At 42.4% G+C, this 23,663-nt stretch overlaps 15 protein-coding genes across 15 annotated transcripts; 5 read left to right on the forward strand and 10 right to left on the reverse strand.

The window, feature by feature from the left end:
• Nucleotides 1-521: 521 nt before the first annotated feature.
• On the forward strand, nucleotides 522-953 carry NEHOM01_2067 (transformer-2 protein; the record flags this gene model as incomplete). The annotated part of the gene is made up of 1 exon (XM_051490945.1): nucleotides 522-953. The coding sequence occupies one exon, from the start codon at nucleotides 522-524 to the stop codon at nucleotides 951-953; it is 432 nt and encodes a 143-aa protein (XP_051346905.1).
• A 775-nt stretch (nucleotides 954-1,728) lies between these two features.
• On the reverse strand, nucleotides 1,729-2,502 carry NEHOM01_2068 (uncharacterized protein; the record flags this gene model as incomplete). Its single annotated transcript, XM_051490946.1, has 1 exon — nucleotides 1,729-2,502. One exon carries the CDS (start codon nucleotides 2,500-2,502, stop codon nucleotides 1,729-1,731), a length of 774 nt encoding a protein of 257 aa, XP_051346906.1.
• A 312-nt stretch (nucleotides 2,503-2,814) lies between these two features.
• NEHOM01_2069 (uncharacterized protein) lies at nucleotides 2,815-4,107 on the reverse strand (the record flags this gene model as incomplete). The annotated part of the gene is made up of 1 exon (XM_051490947.1): nucleotides 2,815-4,107. One exon carries the CDS (start codon nucleotides 4,105-4,107, stop codon nucleotides 2,815-2,817), a length of 1,293 nt encoding a protein of 430 aa, XP_051346907.1.
• A 233-nt stretch (nucleotides 4,108-4,340) lies between these two features.
• Nucleotides 4,341-6,044, reverse strand: NEHOM01_2070 (uncharacterized protein; the record flags this gene model as incomplete). Its single annotated transcript, XM_051490948.1, has 1 exon — nucleotides 4,341-6,044. The coding sequence occupies one exon, from the start codon at nucleotides 6,042-6,044 to the stop codon at nucleotides 4,341-4,343; it is 1,704 nt and encodes a 567-aa protein (XP_051346908.1).
• Nucleotides 6,045-6,099: 55 nt separating this feature from the next.
• NEHOM01_2066 (uncharacterized protein) lies at nucleotides 6,100-6,387 on the reverse strand (the record flags this gene model as incomplete). The annotated part of the gene is made up of 1 exon (XM_051490944.1): nucleotides 6,100-6,387. The coding sequence occupies one exon, from the start codon at nucleotides 6,385-6,387 to the stop codon at nucleotides 6,100-6,102; it is 288 nt and encodes a 95-aa protein (XP_051346904.1).
• A 339-nt stretch (nucleotides 6,388-6,726) lies between these two features.
• On the reverse strand, nucleotides 6,727-7,500 carry NEHOM01_2071 (transcription factor Dp-1; the record flags this gene model as incomplete). Its single annotated transcript, XM_051490949.1, has 1 exon — nucleotides 6,727-7,500. The coding sequence occupies one exon, from the start codon at nucleotides 7,498-7,500 to the stop codon at nucleotides 6,727-6,729; it is 774 nt and encodes a 257-aa protein (XP_051346909.1).
• A 550-nt stretch (nucleotides 7,501-8,050) lies between these two features.
• Nucleotides 8,051-10,708, reverse strand: NEHOM01_2072 (leucyl-tRNA synthetase; the record flags this gene model as incomplete). Its single annotated transcript, XM_051490950.1, has 1 exon — nucleotides 8,051-10,708. One exon carries the CDS (start codon nucleotides 10,706-10,708, stop codon nucleotides 8,051-8,053), a length of 2,658 nt encoding a protein of 885 aa, XP_051346910.1.
• A 158-nt stretch (nucleotides 10,709-10,866) lies between these two features.
• On the forward strand, nucleotides 10,867-12,504 carry NEHOM01_2073 (uncharacterized protein; the record flags this gene model as incomplete). The annotated part of the gene is made up of 1 exon (XM_051490951.1): nucleotides 10,867-12,504. The coding sequence occupies one exon, from the start codon at nucleotides 10,867-10,869 to the stop codon at nucleotides 12,502-12,504; it is 1,638 nt and encodes a 545-aa protein (XP_051346911.1).
• Nucleotides 12,505-12,543: 39 nt separating this feature from the next.
• NEHOM01_2074 (uncharacterized protein) lies at nucleotides 12,544-14,958 on the forward strand (the record flags this gene model as incomplete). Its single annotated transcript, XM_051490952.1, has 1 exon — nucleotides 12,544-14,958. One exon carries the CDS (start codon nucleotides 12,544-12,546, stop codon nucleotides 14,956-14,958), a length of 2,415 nt encoding a protein of 804 aa, XP_051346912.1.
• A 128-nt stretch (nucleotides 14,959-15,086) lies between these two features.
• NEHOM01_2075 (uncharacterized protein) lies at nucleotides 15,087-15,788 on the reverse strand (the record flags this gene model as incomplete). Its single annotated transcript, XM_051490953.1, has 1 exon — nucleotides 15,087-15,788. One exon carries the CDS (start codon nucleotides 15,786-15,788, stop codon nucleotides 15,087-15,089), a length of 702 nt encoding a protein of 233 aa, XP_051346913.1.
• Nucleotides 15,789-15,801: 13 nt separating this feature from the next.
• Nucleotides 15,802-16,362, forward strand: NEHOM01_2076 (uncharacterized protein; the record flags this gene model as incomplete). The annotated part of the gene is made up of 1 exon (XM_051490954.1): nucleotides 15,802-16,362. The coding sequence occupies one exon, from the start codon at nucleotides 15,802-15,804 to the stop codon at nucleotides 16,360-16,362; it is 561 nt and encodes a 186-aa protein (XP_051346914.1).
• Nucleotides 16,363-17,002: 640 nt separating this feature from the next.
• On the reverse strand, nucleotides 17,003-17,521 carry NEHOM01_2077 (uncharacterized protein; the record flags this gene model as incomplete). The annotated part of the gene is made up of 1 exon (XM_051490955.1): nucleotides 17,003-17,521. One exon carries the CDS (start codon nucleotides 17,519-17,521, stop codon nucleotides 17,003-17,005), a length of 519 nt encoding a protein of 172 aa, XP_051346915.1.
• Nucleotides 17,522-17,543: 22 nt separating this feature from the next.
• NEHOM01_2078 (template-activating factor I) lies at nucleotides 17,544-18,134 on the forward strand (the record flags this gene model as incomplete). The annotated part of the gene is made up of 1 exon (XM_051490956.1): nucleotides 17,544-18,134. One exon carries the CDS (start codon nucleotides 17,544-17,546, stop codon nucleotides 18,132-18,134), a length of 591 nt encoding a protein of 196 aa, XP_051346916.1.
• A 585-nt stretch (nucleotides 18,135-18,719) lies between these two features.
• NEHOM01_2079 (large subunit ribosomal protein L9e) lies at nucleotides 18,720-19,283 on the reverse strand (the record flags this gene model as incomplete). Its single annotated transcript, XM_051490957.1, has 1 exon — nucleotides 18,720-19,283. One exon carries the CDS (start codon nucleotides 19,281-19,283, stop codon nucleotides 18,720-18,722), a length of 564 nt encoding a protein of 187 aa, XP_051346917.1.
• Nucleotides 19,284-20,639: 1,356 nt separating this feature from the next.
• Nucleotides 20,640-23,585, reverse strand: NEHOM01_2080 (uncharacterized protein; the record flags this gene model as incomplete). Its single annotated transcript, XM_051490958.1, has 1 exon — nucleotides 20,640-23,585. The coding sequence occupies one exon, from the start codon at nucleotides 23,583-23,585 to the stop codon at nucleotides 20,640-20,642; it is 2,946 nt and encodes a 981-aa protein (XP_051346918.1).
• Nucleotides 23,586-23,663: the final 78 nt, after the last annotated feature.

The following is a 23,663-nucleotide window of genomic DNA, read 5'->3' on the forward strand; positions in this document are numbered from 1 at the left end:
CACTCCCCAATCAGTCACTCACCCCATCCTTCTCGGTATCATTAACTCCCTCTTATCGGCCGATGGCGCCCTCTTCTCTAAACTCCACCCTTCCCTCCGACTAATCCATACATTCCCCACCCTCCAAACCCTAGCCATCAAAAGACTACAAACCCTCGCCAAAAAAGCCTCTAAACAACACCAACTTCGCATCAATGAGATTGCTAGATTGATAGCTTGATTCATTTATTTTGTATTTTTTTGCCCTCCATGTATCCCGAGAACCCACAACATAATGAATCTCGTGCTTTTGATGACGATCGAAGTCCTCCAAAGAATTCCTTACCATTAAGACCCCGCCGTCGTCCTCACCGCCAATTTGACCGAGTTTATCCCGAAGAGTACTCCTACCGCGGACCACCTCCCTACGTCAGACCCTACTACCATCCCTACCGCAACGACCGCCCTATCCCTACTCAGGCCCTAAACTCTACCCACCACCCTACCGCATGGACCGACTGCCTTTTCATGACTACCGACCCATGGATAGAGCTTGGAGTGCTCAACCCTATGAAGAGACACGTATGCGACCTAATTGGCGGAAGAGAAGGCCATATCCAGCCGAACAAACACCAGTTAATGTCTTAGGACTCTTTGGACTAGACATTAAACTCTCAGAGAAAGATCTGGCCGATTGGATCAAAGACCATCTTACTACTGACTTAAGCTTTAATAAGGTTGAGTTAGTACTAGATAGACATACAGGGTTTAGTCGGGGATTTGCTTTTGTCTATTTCAGTACGGTAGAAGAGGCTACTAAAGCTAAAGAGCAGCTTAATAGTCAGATCTGTAACGGAACACCGATTCGAGTGGAGTATTCCATTACAGCTACTGGCCATCGGAAGGAAGACGAGTCTAAAAAGGCAACTACTAGTAGTGCTGTAAGTGGTGAAGTTAGTCCGGAAGAGGAGTAAGTCGTTTTGATCAGGGTGAGTTTAGATTGAAGTGGAGTAGCAAGTAGCAAACGCTAAGATAGAGGGCGAGATAAGAAAAGGCCGAGGAAGAGCTTTGGAGAGCTAGCATAGGGTTTGTCTTGGAAGAAGGATGCAGTCTAGAATGGAGTGATGTAGTAATTGTGAAATATAATGCTATCTAACTGTAGACTTCTTTTCAGCACTACTAAGTGGGTTAGATAGGGCTGCTATTCATTTGATTAAATATCCAGATTGGTTTATTATATTAGATTAGTATTAGATTAGTATTAGATTAGGTTTAGTATTGGGTTAGTATTGGTTAGTATTAGATTAGGTTTAATATTGGGTTAGGTTTAGTATTGGGTTTAGTATTGGGTTAAGTTGAGTTTAATATTGGGTTAAGTTAGGTTTAGTATTGGGTTTGGTTTAGATTGAGTTGAGTTATGTTATATTAAGTTGTTGTAAGATGTTATTATATTAGGTTGAGTTATGTTGAGTTGAGTTATTATATTGAGCTGCTTTAAGATGTTACTGTAAGATGTTACTATGTTGTAAGATATTACTGTATTGTAAGATGTTGAGCTATGCTGGCATTTAAGAGATGGATTGGGTTAGTATCAAAATCAAAATCATAGATAAGGATTGGGTTGGTTGAGTATCTTAAACACAACTCAATACTAACTCAACACAACATAATACTAACCCAGACTTAACTTAACTCATAAGGGCCATTTATTATAGCGAAAGCAGGTGTTTGGCTCTTCTGAAATCTCTATTATGTGGAGACACTGCCTTTGAGATCATCAAGACTGATAGAGACGGCATCTTCACATTCGCACTCAACATCGCCAACGGCAATACTGGTCTTAATACTGTTAAGACACTCTGCACACTTGTTGCCTCGCTTGTTGGGATGGGGTCGGCCAATTCGCTTAAGAACATCATCAAATTCGTTGAACTGGGCAGTGTACATGCCGGGGTCCTTGTAAAGCTTCTCAAAGGTGGGCTTTTCTTCCTTCTTGGGGCTAAGCCGGCCGAAACGCTCCACGACTACCATGGCCATAGTTCGGCCTTTTTTAGAGATAACTAGAGTATTGCCAAGAGTAGAAACATTGCTGTTTGGTTCCCTGGCCTTTTTGGCAATTGACTTGTAGAGGAAACATGCTTGTGTTTTAGGATTGACCTTCTTGGTTTTGCAGTCCATAGCTTGCAGATTCAAAAGCGAGGTAAGGGCCTGGAGATTGGAGAACTTCTTAAGAGCTGGCGAGATTTTGCCGTCAAACATAGCCCCTTGTTGCTGGCCTGGCTTTATACAGAAGGTTGGAGAACCCATTCTGTATCCACCACCGATACCACCTAAACCGTTAATACCCATTGCGCCAAGCACGCCTGCTCCTTTCATGAACTCAGGTGCACACAATTGTTGGGGAAGAGCAGGTCCCGGGCCAAGAGCTGAAGGTCCCATGGCCAGGGCACTACTGGGACGTACCATAAGAAGACCCACTGCTGTACTTAGAACCATTTTGCCGATGGCTTGGTATTGTTTCATTAGGAAACCCCCTTGGCTCTATTAAATACTTTTCCCTGGCAGATGGTTTGAAGATGCACCAGTCAGGAATTGGAGAGTTTTGTTTGAGAAAGAGCCAAGGGTGGAATAGATGAGTGTTTGTGTGGGGCTGCTGAGGGACTTGATGGCGTTTTAAAAGATGTTTTGGGTTGGATTTGCTGGGCTGAGGAGTATGTTTAAGTAAAGATATGTTTGTCTTGAGTTGAGTTAGTATTAAGTTGGTATTAAGGTATGTTTATTTAGTGTTTACTTGAGTTGGTATTGAGTTAGTGTTTGAGTTAGGTGGTGTTTGAGTTAGATGGTGTTTGAGTTAGATGGTGTTGAGTTAGATGGGGTAGGGTGAGTTGGTGGGGTACACTCGAGGGAAAGGCACTCGTTGTTGGGACAGAGGGTGGGGGCTCGGCATTTGAGTGAGCGAACTGTATCGGCTAGTCCGGATCCGAATTGGCCTGCAAGTTTGCGCGGTGGTGTATAGCCTGGTAAGAGAATGCCAAGGAGGTTAAGAAGTGGTAGTTTGCCGATAGTGGCAGGTGAGGCAATGGCAAGGGCATATTGGAAGATGGAATTAGTTAGAAAGGGAGAGACTAGATGAATGTGGTGGAAGGAAGCGGCAAAATAGTCGCGATGGAGATTAGTTTGGTCTAAATGAACAATCTCCTGGCGAACTGTATCTGCGGGTGTGGCTGTGTTTCGGTGCTTAGCATAGCCCAGGAAGAGTTCATCGCCGCCTGTTCCGGTGAAAAGAACCGAACCGTTGTAAGCAGCTGCCTTTTGGGCGGTAAAGAAATGAAGAGCAGCTAGGTTAAAGTCCATAGTACGGTCTTGAGCAATAGCTTGAATGGCTGCGGTGTTAGCTAGGACATCAGCTCGAGATATATCATTGAGCAATAGAACAAGTGAAGTTGGGTAGACAGCTCGAATAGCTTCATAACCGCGCTGGGCCGAAGTCCTGTCTTTAGTAGTAAATTCAGTTGATTTTGAAAAGGCAGTACTGATTAGATAAATATCCTTTTTAGGAAAATGTTTGGCCATTAAACTAGCGCATAGAAGAGAGTCAATGCCACCACTAAAGGAAATAAAAACAGTTGATTGTTGTCCAACTAAGTCTTCTAGTGACTGAACTAAAAGGTCTTCTAATTGAGGTAGGCTAGAGTGTGTTAGGTTGTTTAAAGTAGAATTTGTTGGTGGTAGTAATTCTTTTGAAATAACAGATAAGCTATAATAAAGATCGGCGTTGGAACGAGAGGCTAGTATTGCTTGGTTACGAGTTAGTGTCTGAGTTGTCGTTTGGGGTGGTGAATAACCAATCCAAATTGTATCGCTACTTACACAAACGGGTATAGTATTGAAATAATCAGATAGAAGCAGGAACTGGTTAGGACTGAGTTGAATATAAGTAAGCGTGCCATTCCGGCCAACTGTTCGATCTAAAATAGTCACTTGCTTGTTATTTTGGTCAAATAAAACGGTCTTTTTATCGGCCTTAACTAGAATAGTACTAAGTAAATCAATGGATCCAGAAGGCAAACTAGAAGGTAAAGTCGAGTTAGCAAGTGCTAGAATACTCGCCTGGTCTAACTGCAGCATAAAACTTTTAGAGATACCGAGCTGTTCGTATTGATCTAACCACTACGATCAACTTTATTCCACTTAAACCTATTAATATACGCTGATCCAGCCTTTCTGCCACTCCACTCCACCTCACGACTATCACATTAACATATCTTAATTCAATACCAATTCAATTCAAAAACACTAACGCAATACAACATAATATTAACGTAATAGCAACTCAATAATACACTAACTCGTGAGTTTATTTAGCAATAACAGATAAGGTTGGTTAGTTGCGGATTGAGGTAGTTTGATCGGCCAATAGAGTCTAAGCAAGGGTTTAGACCGCCACTAGCCACCAGCTGTTGGAGATTAGCTGAAACTTGAGCGGCTCGGAGCTTGTCTAAACAGGCTGCTTCCCCCGGTGCGCCCGTCGCCAGCTGCATCTGGGCGCCGCCAAGTAGACCTGCACTACGAGAAACGCCGCCTTCGGGAGCAAGACCAGTTAATAACCGAGCAGCTAAGCTAGCACCAAGTGTTCCTGTGCCTTCCTCATCACAAACTGCGCCATATACAGGAGGACAAACACATTCTTGGTAGGCACCCGCAGTAGCACCCATTCGCACCAGCCCAAACTGCGCAGGCGTATTGCCGTCCTGAATACAGTAGTAGACGGGGTTGGTTTTAGCTATAGCTGCTGATTGGGCCATGGGCATAGTCATTGGAACTCGGACGGGCGTGGCAGCTGGCATAGCCATAGGAGCAGTAATAGTAATGGGTTGAGCATGTGCCTGCACTTGAGGCTGGGCTTGAACTTGTACTTGGACCTGAGCTGGAGCCTGGGCAACTGGCACTACTACAGAGGAAGTTGGCGCGGCTATCACTTGAGCGGGAGCGGCTACAACTTGGGCAGGTGCGGTGGCTACAACTTGGGCGGGAGCAGCTACAATTGGTGACGCGGCAACCACCTGCTGTAAGTAGTTGGCTGCTGCAGTGGCATTCGCGGCTTTCTGTATAGCTACTTGTGCATCCTGAACAGCCTGGTTGTGTTGGAGATAGTGCAAAGTCTGAAGGGCTTGTTGGTTTTCAACTATTTGAGCTTGGTTGGCAATACGGGCTACCTGTGCTAGATCTTTGGCATGCTGGGCCTCGGTGGCCCCGATATCCTGAACAACTTTGGCGGCCTGGGCTAGCTTCTCTACTTGCTCTGCGCTCGCCAAACTTGCAGCACTGGCAGCCATGGCCATTTGCGAGGTTGTTTGTGGCGCCGCAAAGGCAGTTGACGCACTAACGGGCGTGCAAGTCAGCGCTGCTACAACCTGAGGAGCTGCTCCTGCCCCTGCAGCCGCCGAGGCTGTGGCCATCACGGGCTGGGCAGCTACTACTTGGGCCGGCTGGGCAGCAGCTACTACCTGGGCTGGTTGAGCGGTCACTACTTGGGCTGGCTGGGCTGCCACTACTTGGGCCGGTTGAGCAGCTGCTACTATCTGAGAGGCTGCAACAACGGGCTGACTAGTCATAATTTGCGGGGTGGCCACGACTTGCTGGGTCGATACCATTTGTGGCACAGAGACTACTTGAGCAGGCGCCGCTGCTGCCGCCATAACCTGGGCTGGAGCCACTGCCGCTACCGGTTGAGCAGCCACCAACTGAGCAATGCCCATCGCATTAGCTATAGCGGCAGCATTAGCAGCAGCACTCGACTGACTCGCCACTACAGGAGCTGCCGCCACTTGAGCAACCACCGGCTGAGCAGCAGCCGTAGCACCGGCTAGAGCATACATCTGCGGCGCACAACTGTAGGACATAGAAGCCATTTGCGAAAGTGCCTGCGCCGTGGCCGAGACACCAAGGTTCAGTCCGTCCATGGAGTCAAAGCAGATAAGCCCATTGTTTCCAGTATAATTAGACCCATTAACAAAGAGAAATCCTAATAGAATAATTAGCGCGTGCATAAACAGAGCGAACATTCTAGGTTATTATGCAGCTTCTCTTGCATGTAAGAGAAATAGATATGATGGTGTTTTACCTTTTTGCCTTCATGTTATCTAAAAGCTCCTGTAACATTTGCTTATCTACCGCATAGTTTGTTTTGGCTACTATCTTAGCCTGTGACATTTTAATGATCGGATACTCATTAGTAGTAAAGACAGTGCCTCTACCAAACGAAAGACCATCCATCTCTAAGTACAACACAACCATCTTATCTTCTTCATTTAAGGCAACCGCCTTCAACAGACTAGGACTCTTCTTCTCAGAATGGTCCAATAAAGGCTGAGAAATATCCAAGACATTAACTAATCTATATTGCATACACTACCACCGCAAAGAATAAAATGAGTTAGTATCATACTAAGTTGTATTGAATGTAGTTTAAATAGGTTTAGATAAGCAGGGATTAGTATGGGCCAGGTTATAGATAGCAATAAGGTTAGTATAAGGTTGGTATAGGGTTATTATACGGTTAGTATACGGTTAGTATACGGTTAGGTGTCATACTAACCCAGACTTACACATATACTTACATAATACTTACACAATGCTTACACAATACTAACACATATACCTACACAATACTAACACATATACTTAACTACAGACAACTTAATACATGGATGTTTATTATCTCCTTAAGCACTTAGCAAGCACTTGTTAGTTGAGGAAGTTATATAGGTTAAGCCAGTCTTCCTCTTCAGTGAATAGAGAGGGTGGTGATCCGGCTAAAGAAGTTTCCATGGACTTATCATGAGCTTGTCCCAGTCCAATATTATCCGTAAGGTTTTCTTGCTCACAAAGTCCAGCCAAAGAAGGCTGTAACAAATGACAGGTCTCTCTCTTATCAAAAAGCTTCCTTAGTATGTACACATCTTCATAGATGCGATAGCTGTTATCAAATATAAACTTAAAATAAGACCTCCTATCATTAGTTTCACAATCAACCCGAGTGCGCTTCTCAGTACTGATAAGAATAAAAGGAAAGTACAACCGATCTTTTTCTTCACTATCCTGTCTCTCACGATTCCTCTTAATCAAAGACAGAAGTAACTCTCTTCTATTCTTAGTCTCCTCCAGAGTAGCTTGTTTCTCAGCAATACGTTCTCTTATCTTACGAATAGCTGGAAAGATAGCTTCTCCGGGCTCATCTGTCTCTCCAATTACACTATTTGGCGCACACGTACATAGGGCAGTATCTACTATATAGACTAACTTCTTCTCCTTACGAATGACGTCAGCAGCACACATGACGTTAAGGGCATCATAGACCCTTCGTCGGACATTCTTGTCATCTGAAGACTCACCAACTAAAGCAATAACTGTCTCGGCTACTCGGGCGTAGTCCATGGATCTTTCCTTTTGAAGAATCGAAAGAATCATTGCACTAAAGGCCTTGAGGCCGCGTCGCTCCTTCCTTGGACACAAGTTCATATTTTAATAAATTACTGGCTGTATTTGGCCTATGCTAGTCTTAAATGGAGTTTAGATTGAGTTCATATTGTGTTTAGATTGATATTTGGCTGGGCGGCAGGTTGGTCTTGGATTGGGATAGTATTATGTTGGATTGAGATATTTGCTGGATTGAGTTGTGAATTAAGATATCCATTAAATTGTATTAGGTTTAGGTTAGTAGTGAGTTGATGGTAGTTAGGTTGTGTTGGTGGTGGTGTTTGTGTTGGTAGTGGTAGGAGTTAGGTAGTGGTGGATTTGTCTGGAGTGGAGTGGAGTGGAGTGAAATTAGTCATTAAGTTAATATTGGGTTGATATACTTGGGATGTGATGGCTGTGGTAGTAATATTGTGTGTTGGTTGGAATGGTCTATTTATTAACTAGATCTATGCATTGGATAGGCAAAGATAACTTAACTCAATCTAATCAAAACCCAACTCAATCTAACACAATGGCTTAATAAACTTAACTTAATCTAATCAAAACTTAGCCTAAATTTAATCAAAACTTAACTTAACTTAATCTAATCTAATTACTTCATAGAGAATGAAATCGTGGGTAGATCAAGACCGCCTTCGGATGAAGCTTCAGCGGAAGCCTGGGGCATGCCGGGCTCAGTGCTGAACTTAGCTAGAGCCTGGTTGAGAGCGGCCACACGGTTGGGAAGAATAGTGGGCTTAGTTGAAAGATACTGCAGAACAGTTGGTAGATTAATGCCGTGGGCAGACCAGTCCGTGGCTTTGGCCTCTTCCTGGGAAAGAGAAAGAGCCAATCGGTGCCAGGGCAAAAGATCGGGTAAAAGTCGAAGAGTAGCTGCAGTAATAGATCCTTTCTTCTTGTGTCTTTGAATGCTCTTCCGCAAATGAACTAAGACTTTGTCTATCCAGGCGCCCATAGCAACTACCTCAGTATTAAGAGTAGATGGTGTTAGAATAGGAGTAGCGCTGTTGCTAAAGACAATCTCTTGCGTATTAAAGAAGCCTTGCATAATATGCTCAGTTGTATGCGGAATGATCGGGTGGTTAAGAACACAGAAGAGTAAATGGGCATAAAGGAGTAAATTAGAATTGGGCGTAGCCGATCGACTGTAGTTCTCAATTAGTGTATCTAAAGCATAGAAACCATGAATAGTTGCTTCACGGAAGAAAAGAGCATTATAGTTAGTAATCGTAGTGTTCTTAAGCGTATTGACTTGGTTAAAGAAGTAGGTGTCTTCAGAGAAAGTCGTTGGTAAAGACTCAGTGAGGAATGCTTCTAGTTTGGCCAGGAAAGGGCCGAGAGGTAGAGTCAGGTTTAGCATTGTTGGTAGAGAAGCTGTTAGGCTGGGTAGAAGGGATAAGGTTTGCTTAAGAACCTTATGGATACGAAGAATAGCTGCATTACAGGCGAGTTGGGAGAAGTTAGAGTCCTGGTTAGTATCACCGGCGGCAGCTAAAGTAAGTCTAACCGGATCTGCTCCAAACTTAGCAATCGCATCATCTCCGGTTAAGAAATTACCCGTACTTTTACTCATCTTATCATTATCCAAAAGAACGTGGCCATTAGTAAAGATCTTCTTTGGCCAAAACCGTTTATCAAATAAAGAAACATGGTTATAGATAAAGAAAAGAAGATGGTTGTTAATCAGGTCCTTAGCCGAAGGTCGTAAATCAACTGGGTAGAAGTACAGGAACTGCTCTCGGATCTTTTGCAGATACTTTGATTCTTTAGGATGCTTTTCAATCAGATGTAAGAAGGCTTCTTCCTTGCCAAAAATACCTTCCCAGAACTCATAACCAATAATTGACGTATCGATCGATGGCGACTCGCCGTACAGATCTTGGGCTAGTAAATGGTAAACCGTATAAAAAGCCATGTAAATAGTTGAGTCACTAAGTGAATCAATCACGTACTGGGGGTCCCAAGGCAAACGAGTACCTAACCCATACCCACGACTGCATGCCCATTTAGATAGCCAAGCCAGTCCAGAATTAAGTGCTTCCCGGGTTTCATCTGTCAGGTCCATCGCCTCAATGCACTCTTGTACCTGTGCCTGCCACTCCGGCTCGCCATACTCAATGTACCACTGGTCAACTAGAGCCACCACACATACAGCTCCCGATCGACTAACTACCCGCGCCCCTGGCTCAAAGTACACAATCACCCGTTCCGATTCGGTCTCTTTCTGATCCTCTTCTTTACCCATATCCTTATCCTCTTCTTTACTAGTTGCTGCCGCCGAGAGAATGATTTGCGTGGCCGGCAAGCTAGTTGCTTTGGTGCCCTCAATAGTCATACTTTGCTGCCGGTAAGTTACCTGCGCTCCGACTAATTTGGCTCCAAGCACTTCGCCCGTCTGCTCAAACGTATGATTCTGGGCCACTAGATTAAGAATCGACTCGGCCGATAGAACAACAGACTCGCCATCTAGCTGACCTTGAATATACTTAGTCTCACTATTTAGCACACATTTACTCGGTTTAGCCGACTTAAGCACAGCTAGTAAAGTATAAGTTTGCTGTTCAACAGTAACTGGGAGTTTAACTAGTGAGAACTCTTCTGGAAGAACACCTTCACCTGTTTGTCGATCATGATCCATACACGGCTGATTGTCCTTAGGACAGAAGATCGTATGCCGCTTGCCAAATCCAATGCGTCTCTGGTGCTTTAGTTTCAGAAACTGCCACTGAATGAACGAGTCGTAAAAGAAGTTCTCATCAGTAGTAATGAAACAGCGCCGCCAATCAACTGGAGCTCCAAAGCGAGTTAGTGTCTCAATAGCCCGTTGAGGGAAGTACCTCAGCCAGTAAGTCGGATCTTCAAACAATTCTATTTCCTGGGGTGAAATACCCATACTGAGGAGAATCTCTTTCTGTCCAGTAGCCTTAGCACCACTTAGTTCGGCCTTTAACTTATCAGCCGCTGCTTTAATAGGCATACCTGTGCAGTGGAAGGCATAAGGGAAAAGAACATTAAAGCCGCGCAATCGTTTGTAACGAGCTGTAAAGTCGGCCTTACTGAAACTAAACATGTGTCCTAGATGGAGTTTTCCGTTCATATAGGCATAGGGGAAGGTAATAAAGTACTTCTTTTGGATGGGAAGGGGTTCTGCTTCATAAGCTTTGTGTTTTTGCCATTGGGCGGCAACATTGGTTTCAATTTCCATTAATTCATCCTTTTTGTCTTCACGGGGAACTTGTTTGCTTTCCATTAAAAAAAGGGGGTGATTGGGATTGATTTGTGAAGGATGACGTCATTCATGTCTAATTTAAAGAATTACTAAATATGGTAATAAAAATGACATTATCAGATCGGAATTTTTAAACCTAAAACATATGTAACAAAGAAGACCTTGGGATTATTTTGAATATGCAGGAGCAGACAATGCCTAGGAGCAATGCTTATCTTTCAGCTACGATCTCTGAATCGGAGTCGGGGCTAGTGGAGTTGGGAACTATGCCGCCTGAAGGCCAGGTAGTTGGCGAGTTGGCGGTTGGTAGTGTTATTTCGGTCATGATTAGTGGTCAAAAAGAAGAGATTGCGGAGATTTTTCGCTGTTGTCCGAATAGGGAATGCTCGGTGCATAGTCCGGTGGGACATCGATTGGCGCTGTATTCGAACGCTCTTTTTTGTCTAACCCATCATAATCCTGGGGTTAGTGTATCGGGGTTTAAGGCTATTTGTGCATTTGAACGAAGTATTTTGGCGTTGGTGGCCAAAAAAGATAAGATACCATTGCATTTCACAAACTTTGATCTTTATTGCGAGCAGGAGATCGAATCTTTGTCTCTAGCAGTATTTAATCATTTGATGAAGCGCAACGCTAGCGTGGCTTTGGATGAAGAAGTCTTCGCGGAAATCTTAGACTTGCTCTACTTGCGTAAGGAGTTTGAAAGGTTCTTTATTGTCTACAATCTCAAGGGAAAACATACTCTTAAAACCTTCAAGTTGGCTTTGCTGGCTTCCCTGCACAAACAAGGCCGGACGCCGCAATGGGTCTTTGGCCGGCTGCTGGAGTATCTGCGCTTGGAACCGGCTGCGACTTTGCCCATTGGTGGCGAGCAGCTGCCCGATATTGCTACGATTGAAGAGACCAGAGATGCCGCGGGACTGCCGGCTAAAACGCGCTTGGAAATATATGCCGGCATGCGTGCCTGGTTCAACAGGGAGTACAAGGAGCACCACTGGCAAGTATCCATGCGCACCTGGCAGGAAAGCCGCAAAACTGAGGGGTCCTCTGAAGCAATGCTAAGTCTCTGCATGAAACTCCGGAAGTATGATGAAGGCTGGCAGATTTATCGCGAGTCAATTGCCGATGGTTTGTCTGACCTGCGCATGGTCCGGCTTTCAGCACGAGTCATTCACTTGATGATTTGCGCGGTAAATGCTCGGGCCGTGGATAATTGGACCGAACGCATTGTTGAGGTCTGTAGTGTGGTTAGCCGACTGGATATTGATGAGATGGAGAGGATTCAAAATACTTTCTCGATTCTCTTGCATTTAGAGAGGTACGATAACATCTCCTACATTGCCAGCCAAGTGATTCGTCAATATCCTGAGAAGCTAATGAATAGCACGACTTACTGTCTGATCATCAAGAACACTATCCAAGTCACGACCCAGTACCAAAAGGAAATGCTACAAGAGATAAATCGGGGCCAAACTCCAGACATCATCAAAGGAGCGATCTTTCTCTATGAAGTTTGGAAGCGCAGCAGTGCCCGTGGAGTTTTTTCAACGCTGTTTGTCGGCCGCTCCGCTGCGTGCATTGAGGCGTACGCCATGACTTTAAAACTGGCCGTGCTCCTACGGTCTAAACAGACAGTTTATAAGGTCTGCTTGGACATATGGAATAGTGGCGTTTCTCTCTCTCAGTCCATGGTAGAAACTCTCGGCAACCTGCATCAAGAGCAAGGATGTAATTGCACTACGTATGGATCAGAAACAGCTATTTATTCCAGGGGCTATTTAACCCACGTATTATCTTTACTAACACCAAACCAATAAACCGTTATTCGCATAAGTAGATTTCTAGGAGTATTGATTATGATAATCAAAACATCCTACATTGCTGCTTTGGTCGTTCTTAGTATCAGTACGGCACACTGCTTCTCTTTTGGCCTTTCATCCATTACCAGTTGGGTTGAGCCGATCTATAGCGCTGCCACATCGTTGATTAGTGGACAGCCAGCGGTTACAGATGATAATGCTGAAAGCGAGGAGGCAGTTAGCCAAATGCCTACAGTAGAAGCCGTAGTTGACGGCGCTGTTCCGGAAGGCGCTCAAATGGATATTCTACGGGAACAGAAAGAGCATCTTCAGACTAGCCTTGATGATCCAACTGGTGGGCAAGTGCCTGGAGTAGTTAAAACTGTTGTTCAAGGTGTTTCTCGTGCAATTAGCGCGGTTGTTAGAGATGTCAAGGACATAAAGAACTTTCAAACCTCCGTCACTAGCAAGAAGATAGCCGAGGTGGGTAGCATATTTCGCGGAGCGGCTTATGATGCTGTAACGAGTACAGCCAATCTGGCGGTCAACGTGTATGAGATGATTTACAAGTCGGGCGAGTTCTTCATGGCTCAACGACGGCATGTATCTAGTGCACCCACTGTTGAGATCATTGAGGAAGATTCGGGATGTGGCTGGATCTCTCTCCGGAGCGCTGCAATTCGCATTTATTACCATGAAATCATTGAACTCAAGAACGATGTCAAGCTCTTGATAATTGAAAATGCTCTCCCCAACGAGAAGGCCGAAACCCATATGACAGATAAGGTCAAAAACCTCTTACGCTTCCTTGGTTCTCACAAAACCGCTGATCTCATTGAAAAGAGTCTGATTGCCTTAGATATGGACCATAGTCCCATCGAGAAGCTAGCGCCTAATTATCCGGAAACTGTGATTTCGAAAGAGATCAGCAATATTTTGAATATGATCAGCGATACACAGGTCGAATCTATAGTTATCCAGTACATCACTACGGGCATTCCTTTTTCACTCGACCCACTTCCCCAGGTCAAAAGTCTCTTTATCTATGAGTGCAACTTTTACAACGGCGAGAAAATGGTCTTCGAAAGTCTACTACAAGCATTTCCCAACGTCCTGATATTAATAATCCATAGCTGCTTTATAGACATTTCGAGTATAAGTACGCCCATTAGCATGCCTGCTCTAGGCTCATTAACCATTCAGGATCAGATAAGTAACGCTAACATATTCGATATTGAATTTACAGATCTATTCTGCCGTCGATTGGATGCACCCAATCTGCATGTGCTTATGCTCACTAAATCCCGCATACAAGACTTTCTTTCTATTGCCCCTCTGGTTGATCGATCTGTCCAACAACTCTTTATTTACAACGAATCACCCAAAACTACCATATTCAGTCTTCCCTCTGCCCGGCCAAGTCCACTTAAAATCATCGGCATCAAGTCACTTAGTACGGACCCCTATGCCTTTCCTGCACCACTCGGTCATTTAAAAGATGTTCCTCTTAACCTTATTCCAGATTCGCTTGGCTCGCGATTTGATTTTGACACAACTCTTCCCATTCCCGCCACCCGAACGCAAAGTGACTACTGGGAAGATATTGAGGAAAGATTACGAAAACTCCATGTTACTATGGATTCAGATACTATAGCCAAAGAGGTCCATCAAGCGAATAAGAAAGACGTTGCCTATCTATTAAGTCTGTACCCTACCCCCGTCGGCCAGAAGCCTACAGCTCATACTCAATCCCTTCCGCCCTACCAGTCTATTTATCCTACCATTGATCGTACACCAAGTAGCACAACCTCTATGCCTAGAACTTCTAATGCCAATGTCCACCAACAACCCTCTAGTTCTGATTGGGAAACTGACAGCGATGACGAGGAAAACCCCAGTGATGATGAATCCGTTGCAGACAGTGAAGGATCATATCAGGCACAACCTATCAAACAATCACGGCGGCACCAATCCGGCGGAGCTCTGCATAAGAGTTCTCGCCATCGAAGGGCAACATCCTCTCGCCCCCGATCTGTCCATTCCTCTACTAGAAAGGCAACCACCCGCTCTAAGCAACCAATCCTAAAAGAACAATCACATGCCAACTTACCTCCAACTCCACCTCCAACTCTCCCCACAAGCACCACATCTCCACCTCAAGTCCACGCAGCACCACCAACCATCCAAACCCCAACCAAACGCGCACCGAGTCCACCACCGGGTATCCAAGCTCCACCTCAGTATGTACCAACCCCGCCACTAACCATCCAACCCCTATCCAAAAGTGCACCGAGCCCACCACGGGTTATTCAAACTCCACCACGGCCCGCATCAATCCCACCACCAACCACTCAAGCTTCACCCCCAGCCAAAAAACCCCAACCTCAAGAGGAGTTACCTTTATATTCTGATGATGGTGATGAATACTTTGATGCATTAGAAGAATCATTCTCCACAGACGCGCGATCCTAACCCAATAAAGCATGTATATAAACATAACACTCTATCTAATCCACCCAATACTAAACCCAATACTAAACTCAATACTAACCAAACTCATCATTATATCTTTATTGTCCTATCTCTAACTAACCCAAATACTAACCCAATCGGTTAATTTTCATCTGTTTTTGAAACTCCTCGTCACTATCTACTGTTAGTCGTAACACTTTCACTATCTCCTTCTGAATCAGCTCCGGATCTAACACTCCATCTACACTGTATCTCTCTACTAATTGGTACAACTCCTCAGGAAAGATTTCCTTAAACTCCTCCTTAATCACCCCCGAACACTTCTCGCGCTTACTAATAATCAAACTCCGCACTAACATTAAGACATCCAAGACTAACTTCTTAGCTAACTTCCCTAAATAAACCCGATCCCCCCGCGTAATAATTATTCCATCTATCTCCTGCATAATCTTCTGGTACTCTTCATTTGACATGGGATACATCTCCATTACCCTTCCCATTGGCACATAGAACTTCTCTTCCTTAACTTCCTCTAGTCTTACTTCGGGCACCAACTCAGCAATTTCTTTCGAACCATACTTCAACTCACTACACTCCAAACACATCTTTATCTCTGATAGAACTCCTCCACCCCTACGCACCATTTTAGTATTACTATCTTCACGGCATACCAACCGATACGTCTTATCTCTACTAATCAAAACAGTCCCAACTCGACCGCCATGTCGATACTCCCGCATGTAAATCTCACCCTCTAAGCCTTCTGGCACTTTTATCTCCACCATTTCCCGACCATCCAACCGTAATTCCCCCTTAGATCTCGAGTCCATCGCAAATTTTTGCATGACGATCGATACACTCCCCTCACAATCTAACTCTACAACTGATTCCAGCACCCATTCTATTCCCCTCCGGTTTAAAAACCCTCAAGAGGTCAAACAGGCCCTATCTGAACTATCTCCTACGTCTTCTTCTCTTAAAGAAAGCCTTCTTCGTTGCTATCTACTCAATCTCATCTTCTACCAACAAGTCGAACCCAGCCATCCCGCTAAAGATACATTGATTAAACTCAGTGTTTATCTTGATTTACTAGATAAGGCCAAACCAAAACAACCCGCCCAATCTCAGATCCTACAACAACTAAGCAAGACTAACAACACAGATAAAAACCTAGATACTGAAATAGATAACGAATTAGACAGTGATAGTGACAATCAGCCAAACTCCATCCAAAATGAAGATCCAACTTCCACCCGTCGTCCCATCAACTACGTGATTGAAAAGAACCGTCTCCATACCGAAAAGCGTTCCAAAAAGAAGGAAGAGCGTAACCCACGTATTAAGAACAAGAGAAGGTATCAAGATGCCAAAGATCTTGCCAAAAAGGTCCGTAACCAACAATAAATCTCTATCTCTACTTCTTTTTTATCTCTCACTTATCTCTATACCAACTCATGCTTATATCTATCTCAAATTCATGCTTAATACTTATCTCTATACTAACTCATGCTTATCTCTATATCAAACTCATGCTTATATCTATCTCCCACCTATCTCTATACCAACCCAGACTTATCTCAAACTCAACTCAAGTCAATAAAGAACCCTATTGGCCTATCATGTTTAAGTTTACAAAAATCCAAATCCAAATCCAAACTCAACCCAAACCAAATCCTAAACTAAACTACTTTTCATTTCCATTTTCAATTTCAAGTTACGATTATCTTAAGTTAGTATTCAGTTGGGATTGCATAGGGAGTGTATACCAACCCAATACGAAGGTCATCTTAACTAATACACACCCGGCCATTTATTGAATTTAGATAATGATATGACGTCATACCAACTCAATACCAACCCAATCAATCAATAAATAAACGATTCAATCCGAGGAAGAAGTAGCGGTTATCTAACGACCCAACATCTTAAGTTAGTTATTGAGTTAGTTATCTCTAAGACACACCAACCCCACACCAACACCAACACAACCTCATCACCAATACCACACACATACATACTATTTCAAAACCTAATTTATTATCATTTACAGCACTGGCGAATGGATTGCCTGATTTCCATACAGCACTACAAAGATCAACAATCGCTTCATATCCTTCCCATAAAAGGCCAAACACTCACTCCAAAAACACTTCTCAAAAGGTCCCGTCCTCTTCTCCACCCGTAAAATCGCACTTTCCTCCCCCACCGACTCTCTTATCACTACAAAAACCCTATCCACCCACTGCACCATCTCAGTATAACTCTTAGTTATCCCCAAAGTAAACAACTTACTTACCAAAACAGATTTAGCAGATTCTTCATCTACTGATCGTAACTCCTGAGAATGCACAGCTAGTTCATATCCAAAGAAAGTCAAGTTAAGAGCTTCGGCAATCATCGCTGAATAACTAGTATACTTCCCAGATCGACTTATCTTCTTTTGTTCTCTGGTCTTTTTAAGCGAATAAACCTCCAAACGTAACGAAATTCCAGGAATTAACTCCTCAATACGTCCGAGATCACCTGCAACCCCTGCTAAACAGTCTAACTCAAGGTATTTCATGGATTGCCGCTAAAAATTTTGAATGAACTCCGAACATACACTCAAAGAACTCATTGCCATTCAAAATTCACTTGATGCCACCAATCTAAAAGTACTCAAGAAAGAGTTCAATAGTAAACAACAAGACTTTGCCCTACTAAAAGAAGAGTTAGAAAGAAGGGATAAGTATGCTAAGGAGTTAGATGGCTTTTGGTCAACTGTTTTCTGTAATTCTGATTACTTCTATGTTCTCTTGGGTAAAGAAAACTGCAAGGAAGGAGAGGAAGAATGTATTCCTTTGGACTGGATAGAGAGTTTAAGTGTGGACTATCGGCCGGACTTTAAGTTCTGGGTAGAGATAAAGGTAAGACCTAATGAATACTTTGATAATCAGAGTTTGACTAAAGAGTTTTCACTCTTTGCCGATTCAAATCAAGATCAGAAATGGACTGCTATTAACTGGAAACCAGGTAAACGTGCACTTTTTGACTGTCCTTTGATTCGATTCTTTACTGCGGAAGAGATTCCCGATGAAGATGATAATTTGAATACTTTCCAAATTCTCAGTGACATGTACGTCAATGGAGTTTACTACTTCATGCGCCGGGATGAACCAGAAGAGATAGAGGAATAAATTGGATTAAGTTAAGATTGAGTTGGTGTTGATTTGGATTTGGTTGGATTTGGTGTTGGTGTTGGGTTTAAGATTAAGTTGAGCTAGTATTAGAGTTGAGATTAAGTTGAGTTTAAGATAAGTTAAGATTGAGATTGAGTTAAGTTAAGATAAGTTTAAGTTTAAGTTTGAGATAAGTTAAAGATAAGATTAAGTGTGTAGTAGGTACTATTTGATTAAGTTGTCTTTATTAACTGTAATACCCAAACTCAACACAGCCTAATACTAAATACTAACCCTTTATTAAAGATATACCGTGAGATGAGTTAAGTGGTGTTTTTTATTATATAAATATGGCTGAGTTGAAATAAAGATGACGTCATATTAAGTTGAGTTAAGTTGAAATAGGATGACGTCATATTAAGTTGAGTTAAGTTGAGTTAAGTTAGTGTAAGTACTGAAGTAGATTAAGTTAGTTAACAATATTAGATAAGATAAGATAAGCATTAGATAAGATACGTATTAGATAAGCAATACTAAAGCAATACTAAAGCAATACTAACACAATACTAATACTAACACAACTTAAAGTTAACCTAATCCAATTTATTCATCGACGTCAATAGTTCCTTTAGCAACCACAAAAGTACCATCCAGGAAGACCCGTAGATCTTTGTTCTTAGGAATGCACTGTTGCGAGATATTAGCAGCAGATTGAGATACGGCTTGAATATTAGGACCCTCAATAAGGAAGTAATCCTTAGTTGAATCTAAACGGGCTACAGCACTACCTCTCATATCAATAATCCGATCACACTTACTTCCTAAGAAGTTCTTAATCACTACCCGTTTACCTTCATTCTCAATTAAGACTGTAATAGGGAAGTGCTTGTAAATAGCCTTCATCTTATAAGAAAAGCCTTTAGTACAACCAATGATCATATTATTAATCAAACCAGCACAAGTCTTAACTATCTTAGTATGCTTCTTAGGAACAGTCCATAATCGCACAAACAACTCAGTCTCTTCGATATCAACGGTCAATAACATATGAGAAATATCAAGGGTTTCAGTTCCTCTCTTACCACTTACAATGATCTTTTTGTTGTCTTGAGTTACTTTGCATCCTGCTGGAATTGAAACACGTTCTTCAGTTAAGAGGATCTTCATCTACAGGGAGTAAAATAAAAAAAGAGTTTAGATTGGGTTGGTATTGAGTTGGGTTGAGTTTAGATTGGGTTTAGATTAGATTGAGTTTAGATTGAGTTGAGTTGAGTTTGGTATTGGATTGAGTTAGGATGGGGTGGTATTGGGTTTAGTATTGAGTTGTGATAAGTTGAGTTAAGTTGAGATAAGTTTAGTATTGAGATAAGTTGAGATAAGTTGAGATAAGTTATTAAATTAGATACTTGTTGGTTTGGTATAGATTTTGAAATTAGTATTGGTTGGAGAGTAACTTGATATGGTGGGGTCGGACATTTATTGTTTGTATATGCTGATACGTGTGTGATGACGTCATAATTTAAAATTTAGTAGTTATGGTATATTTGGTAAATTTTGATATCATTTGTATTCTTATTGAGTTGGTATTGTATTGGGTTAGTATTAGGTTGTTTAAAGTAGTAAGGAATAAATATCTACATTATCTGTACTTGCTTGTTTTAAAGTAGAAATGATTTGAGAATCTCATTAAGATGCGTAGAGGAATAATACAAACACCACACTAACTAACTCAATACTAAACCAACTCAATACTAACTCAATTAGAGTATAAATATACGACGCAGATTGATAAAGGACTTTCCAGGACCTTATACGAATCTCTATGACATACATGAAGGACTTACAGAAGACTATACCAGATCTAGAAACTGCTCAGAATCGTATACCAACTCAAACCCAACACAATAGGACACAACCATATTGTATAACAGCCCAAGACTAATGTTGATATTCATGATTGTTTCGTCTTGTTACACTATATACATGCTTGTTAATGGGACTACAATAAACCGGAGTGGCTAAGAAGGTCTTTATTAGCTAGTGTTGTGCATGAGGATTCCCAACACTATTTAATTAGCGGACGAGGAGTGAGGAATCGTAAAGAGTTAAGAGATTAATCTTCCTTGTTCGACATCATCTAAGCTACGAGATGTTTCAATTCTAATCCTGGGAGATCCGAGATAAGCAATTGGTAGCAGTGAATCTACAAGTATTAGATCAACATTATAACTATAAAGAGTAGTAGTAAGTTTTACTATCTAGATTAGGATTAAGATGTAGATTAAGATGTAGATAAGAAGAGAGCGATATCGAGATTCTAGAGATCTTTCGATGGGATTCATCTAGATCTCAACGACATAGAGATTAGTTATAGCGATACGGAGGTTCTAGAGATCTTTCGATGGGATTCATCTAGATCTCAACTAGATAAGCGAGCGTTAGATATCTGAGGGAAGCAGCGAGTCTCTAACAGAGGAATCCAAAGGGAAGTGTCCGAGACATTACTTCTTCTTGATCGTCAAATCATACCACCCAAGAAGCGCTCATTTCCCGAATAAAGCGCAGAGAGTCCTCCACGTTCATTAGGTTAGTATGAGTACTACTGAATAAGCGGGACTTTTCCCTCATGCGGCGGAACTTTCCCCTCATACGGCCATAGCGGTTAGGAGCTGATTGCTTGGTAGGTTTGGGTGGGGGTGTGTATTTTGCGGATATTAGGTTAGAGAATGGCCATGAGAAAGGGCCTGGGACACAATCACATTGATTTCTCATACACCCCCAATTCACATATTGGGTTATGATAGAAAAGTCGAATAGGTCATCGTTGGGGTTGATGTTGGCAAACAAGTTAACGTTGCCGGATGGTTGGTAGAGTGCAGATAGTTGATTGTTGAATTGGGTTAATTGTTGACAGAAACTAGTCAGTTGTTTGCCATCCTCAAGTAATTGTTGGTAGAACTTAATCAGCGGATTGTCGAATTGGGTTAGCACTTTGTAGGAGGTAACCAACTCTTGGTTAAGAGCGATCATGTCATCAGTAGTGTAGTTGTGCGTTATTCGCGATACACTCACCATCTGGACATTTACTGATTGATTAAGACCAAAGGTTGCATAGGATACTAAAACATCAGCGGTCAATAATAGATTTGTAGTTAAGAATTTGTCCTTCTCATTAGAAGATTTGGGTTGTAGATATCCATCAAGGTTTACGACATAGATCTTCGAGGAGCTGGTAGATTCTAGGGGGGTGCTTGGGTATGGATGATTTACGTCATAGGTCTTCGAGGAGCGGGTAGACTCCGAGGAGCTGGTAGACTCTGAGGGGCTGGTAGACCTTGAGGCTTGTTTTGGATATGGATGATTCACGGCATAGGTCTTCGAGGAGCGGGTAGACCTTGAGGCTTGTTTTGGATATAGACGATTTACGGCATAGGTCTCCGAGGAGCTGGTAGACTCTGAGGAGCTGGTAGACTCCGAGGCTTGTTTTAGATATGGATAGTTTGTGCAGATGTTTAGGTATTTACAAGTTGGGAGATCTTTACCTTTCGCGGTCCTGGCACCTAAACTAACAATAGTGTCCTTTTGGTAGTCTAATTCTAAGCCGAGGGTGAATTGGTCTATCCAGTTGACGTCATCAAGAAAGTCTATCTTGTCCACAATGGGGTAGATTATATCTATAAGGGATGTTGGGAAGTGGGTTACTAGTGGCCAAACGAATTTCTTTATAGCCGTTGTGAGCTCATTAACTGTCAGGTTGATAATGTATCGCGACTCTTCGATCTCCTCGATCTGGTTGCGGAACAGGCTTTGTAAGTCAACATCATTGAATGATAGCACAGAAGAAGGACAAATTCTATTCACTGCCTGGATAGTGATATCAAGAGGTTTCTTCGTAGCACTCAACTCTGGGGTTTCGAACAGTGTTAGGAGTTGGGCTAGGACTAACCAACTAGCAGGGGCTCGCATACACCTTATCTTAACAGATTTCACATTGAGTATGATTTTGCTGAACTTCTTTAAGATATCTAGTAACACCACCAGGTCACATTCTTTCCACTCAAGGTTCAGGGAAAGATTATCTTTACCTTCCGACCCAGTACTATATAGTCCATACTTTTTGGATTGATCAGCTTCGTTGATATCAAACATTCTCCAAACAGAGGGTGGTTGCTCTGATGACATGTAACTGTTGCCGCTACTTATAAAGTTCTGGAGGATCTTTTCTTGCTCTGAGTCTAACATAAGTGTACAATCTTTTTGATCCAACTCGGTTAGTTTAATTATATCGCTATCAAAAAATGACATTTGTTCTCCAATCGAATTTGGTTCCTGATAGAAAATTAGAGCACGGGGAATAGGGTTTAAGCAAGGATTGGCCTTGTAGAGAGTGGAAATATAATCGATTGTGCTGGCTTTTAGATGAAGTGTGTTGTTTATGACAAGTTCATTTGTTTGGGAGGCGTTTAGTCGGGCTGGTAAGATGGGTGATTGTGACTTTATGGGCTTGGGACCAATCGCTATTGGGGCCTTCATTTCTTTATATCCACTGATTTGAGTTAGCTTGCGCTGGATCGCCCCGTATACCATGCCTGTCTTTGTGGGTTTACTACCTGTCACCACTTCGTCTGCTTCTGGATTTGTAGCGTTTATAATTTCTTTGGCCTTATCTAACATTGCCAACTCAGCTTTAGATACTCCTTTTTCTACCTCTTTGTCCGATTTTAGAAGTAGTTCGGCCAGTGCTCTAAAATCTCCCCTTTTCGACAATTGCTCTAGTTCTTCTTCTTCTTTCTTAGCCTCTTTGCCCCGCTTGTTTAGTGCGTTGGAATCGTAACGCTCGGCTAGTTTGATTAGTTTGGTTTCAATCGTGGCTATTTCTTCTTCTAAGTGTACTGGTATTCGCTTGAGTTCGTCGGCCTGTAGTTGTGCTTCTAGAATCAATAGGTCAGTCTTAATGTTATTCAGTTGGTTTACTAGGGTTACTATCTCACTCATTTGAACTAAGTTCTCGTTGTCTATATTCTCTCCATTGATCCAGCTCTTTAAGTAGTCTAATGGCTTCTGGACTATTATTGATGCACTTTTCTGTATCAATACTTCTCTGACTATTAGAGATAGTGGGCGGTTTGCTATACGTTTGTAAAGAATCATAGTTGGGCCGAAGCACCCACTGTTGGTTCGACTTAGACTCAGCTGTTTAGAATCCTCTTGTTCTTTGGCTTTAGCAATGCATTGGGTTAGATTGTGCTTCTTGATTAGAGCTATTCGTTTCTCATGAATTATATGCAAGTTAAGCAAAGGTACAATCATATCTACTATTCTATTAGCTTGTTGCTTCGCACGGGCGTCTCTATGCACACCAACGCCTTTTGTACCACTACTTGCACTACACCAAACACAACCCAATACAATACTTAAGTAAACCACTCGATAAACCTGCAAAGAGTATTCATTTAACCTTCTGTTCATTTTACAATTTGCTATCTCACATTTTATTTATAAGCCACAACCGATCAATATCAAAAGTATTCCAGTCGTCCTTTGTAA

The sequence above is a fragment of the Nematocida homosporus genome (genome assembly GCF_024244095.1).
Source record: "Nematocida homosporus strain JUm1504 chromosome Unknown 4439, whole genome shotgun sequence".
NCBI lineage: Eukaryota > Fungi > Microsporidia > Nematocida > Nematocida homosporus.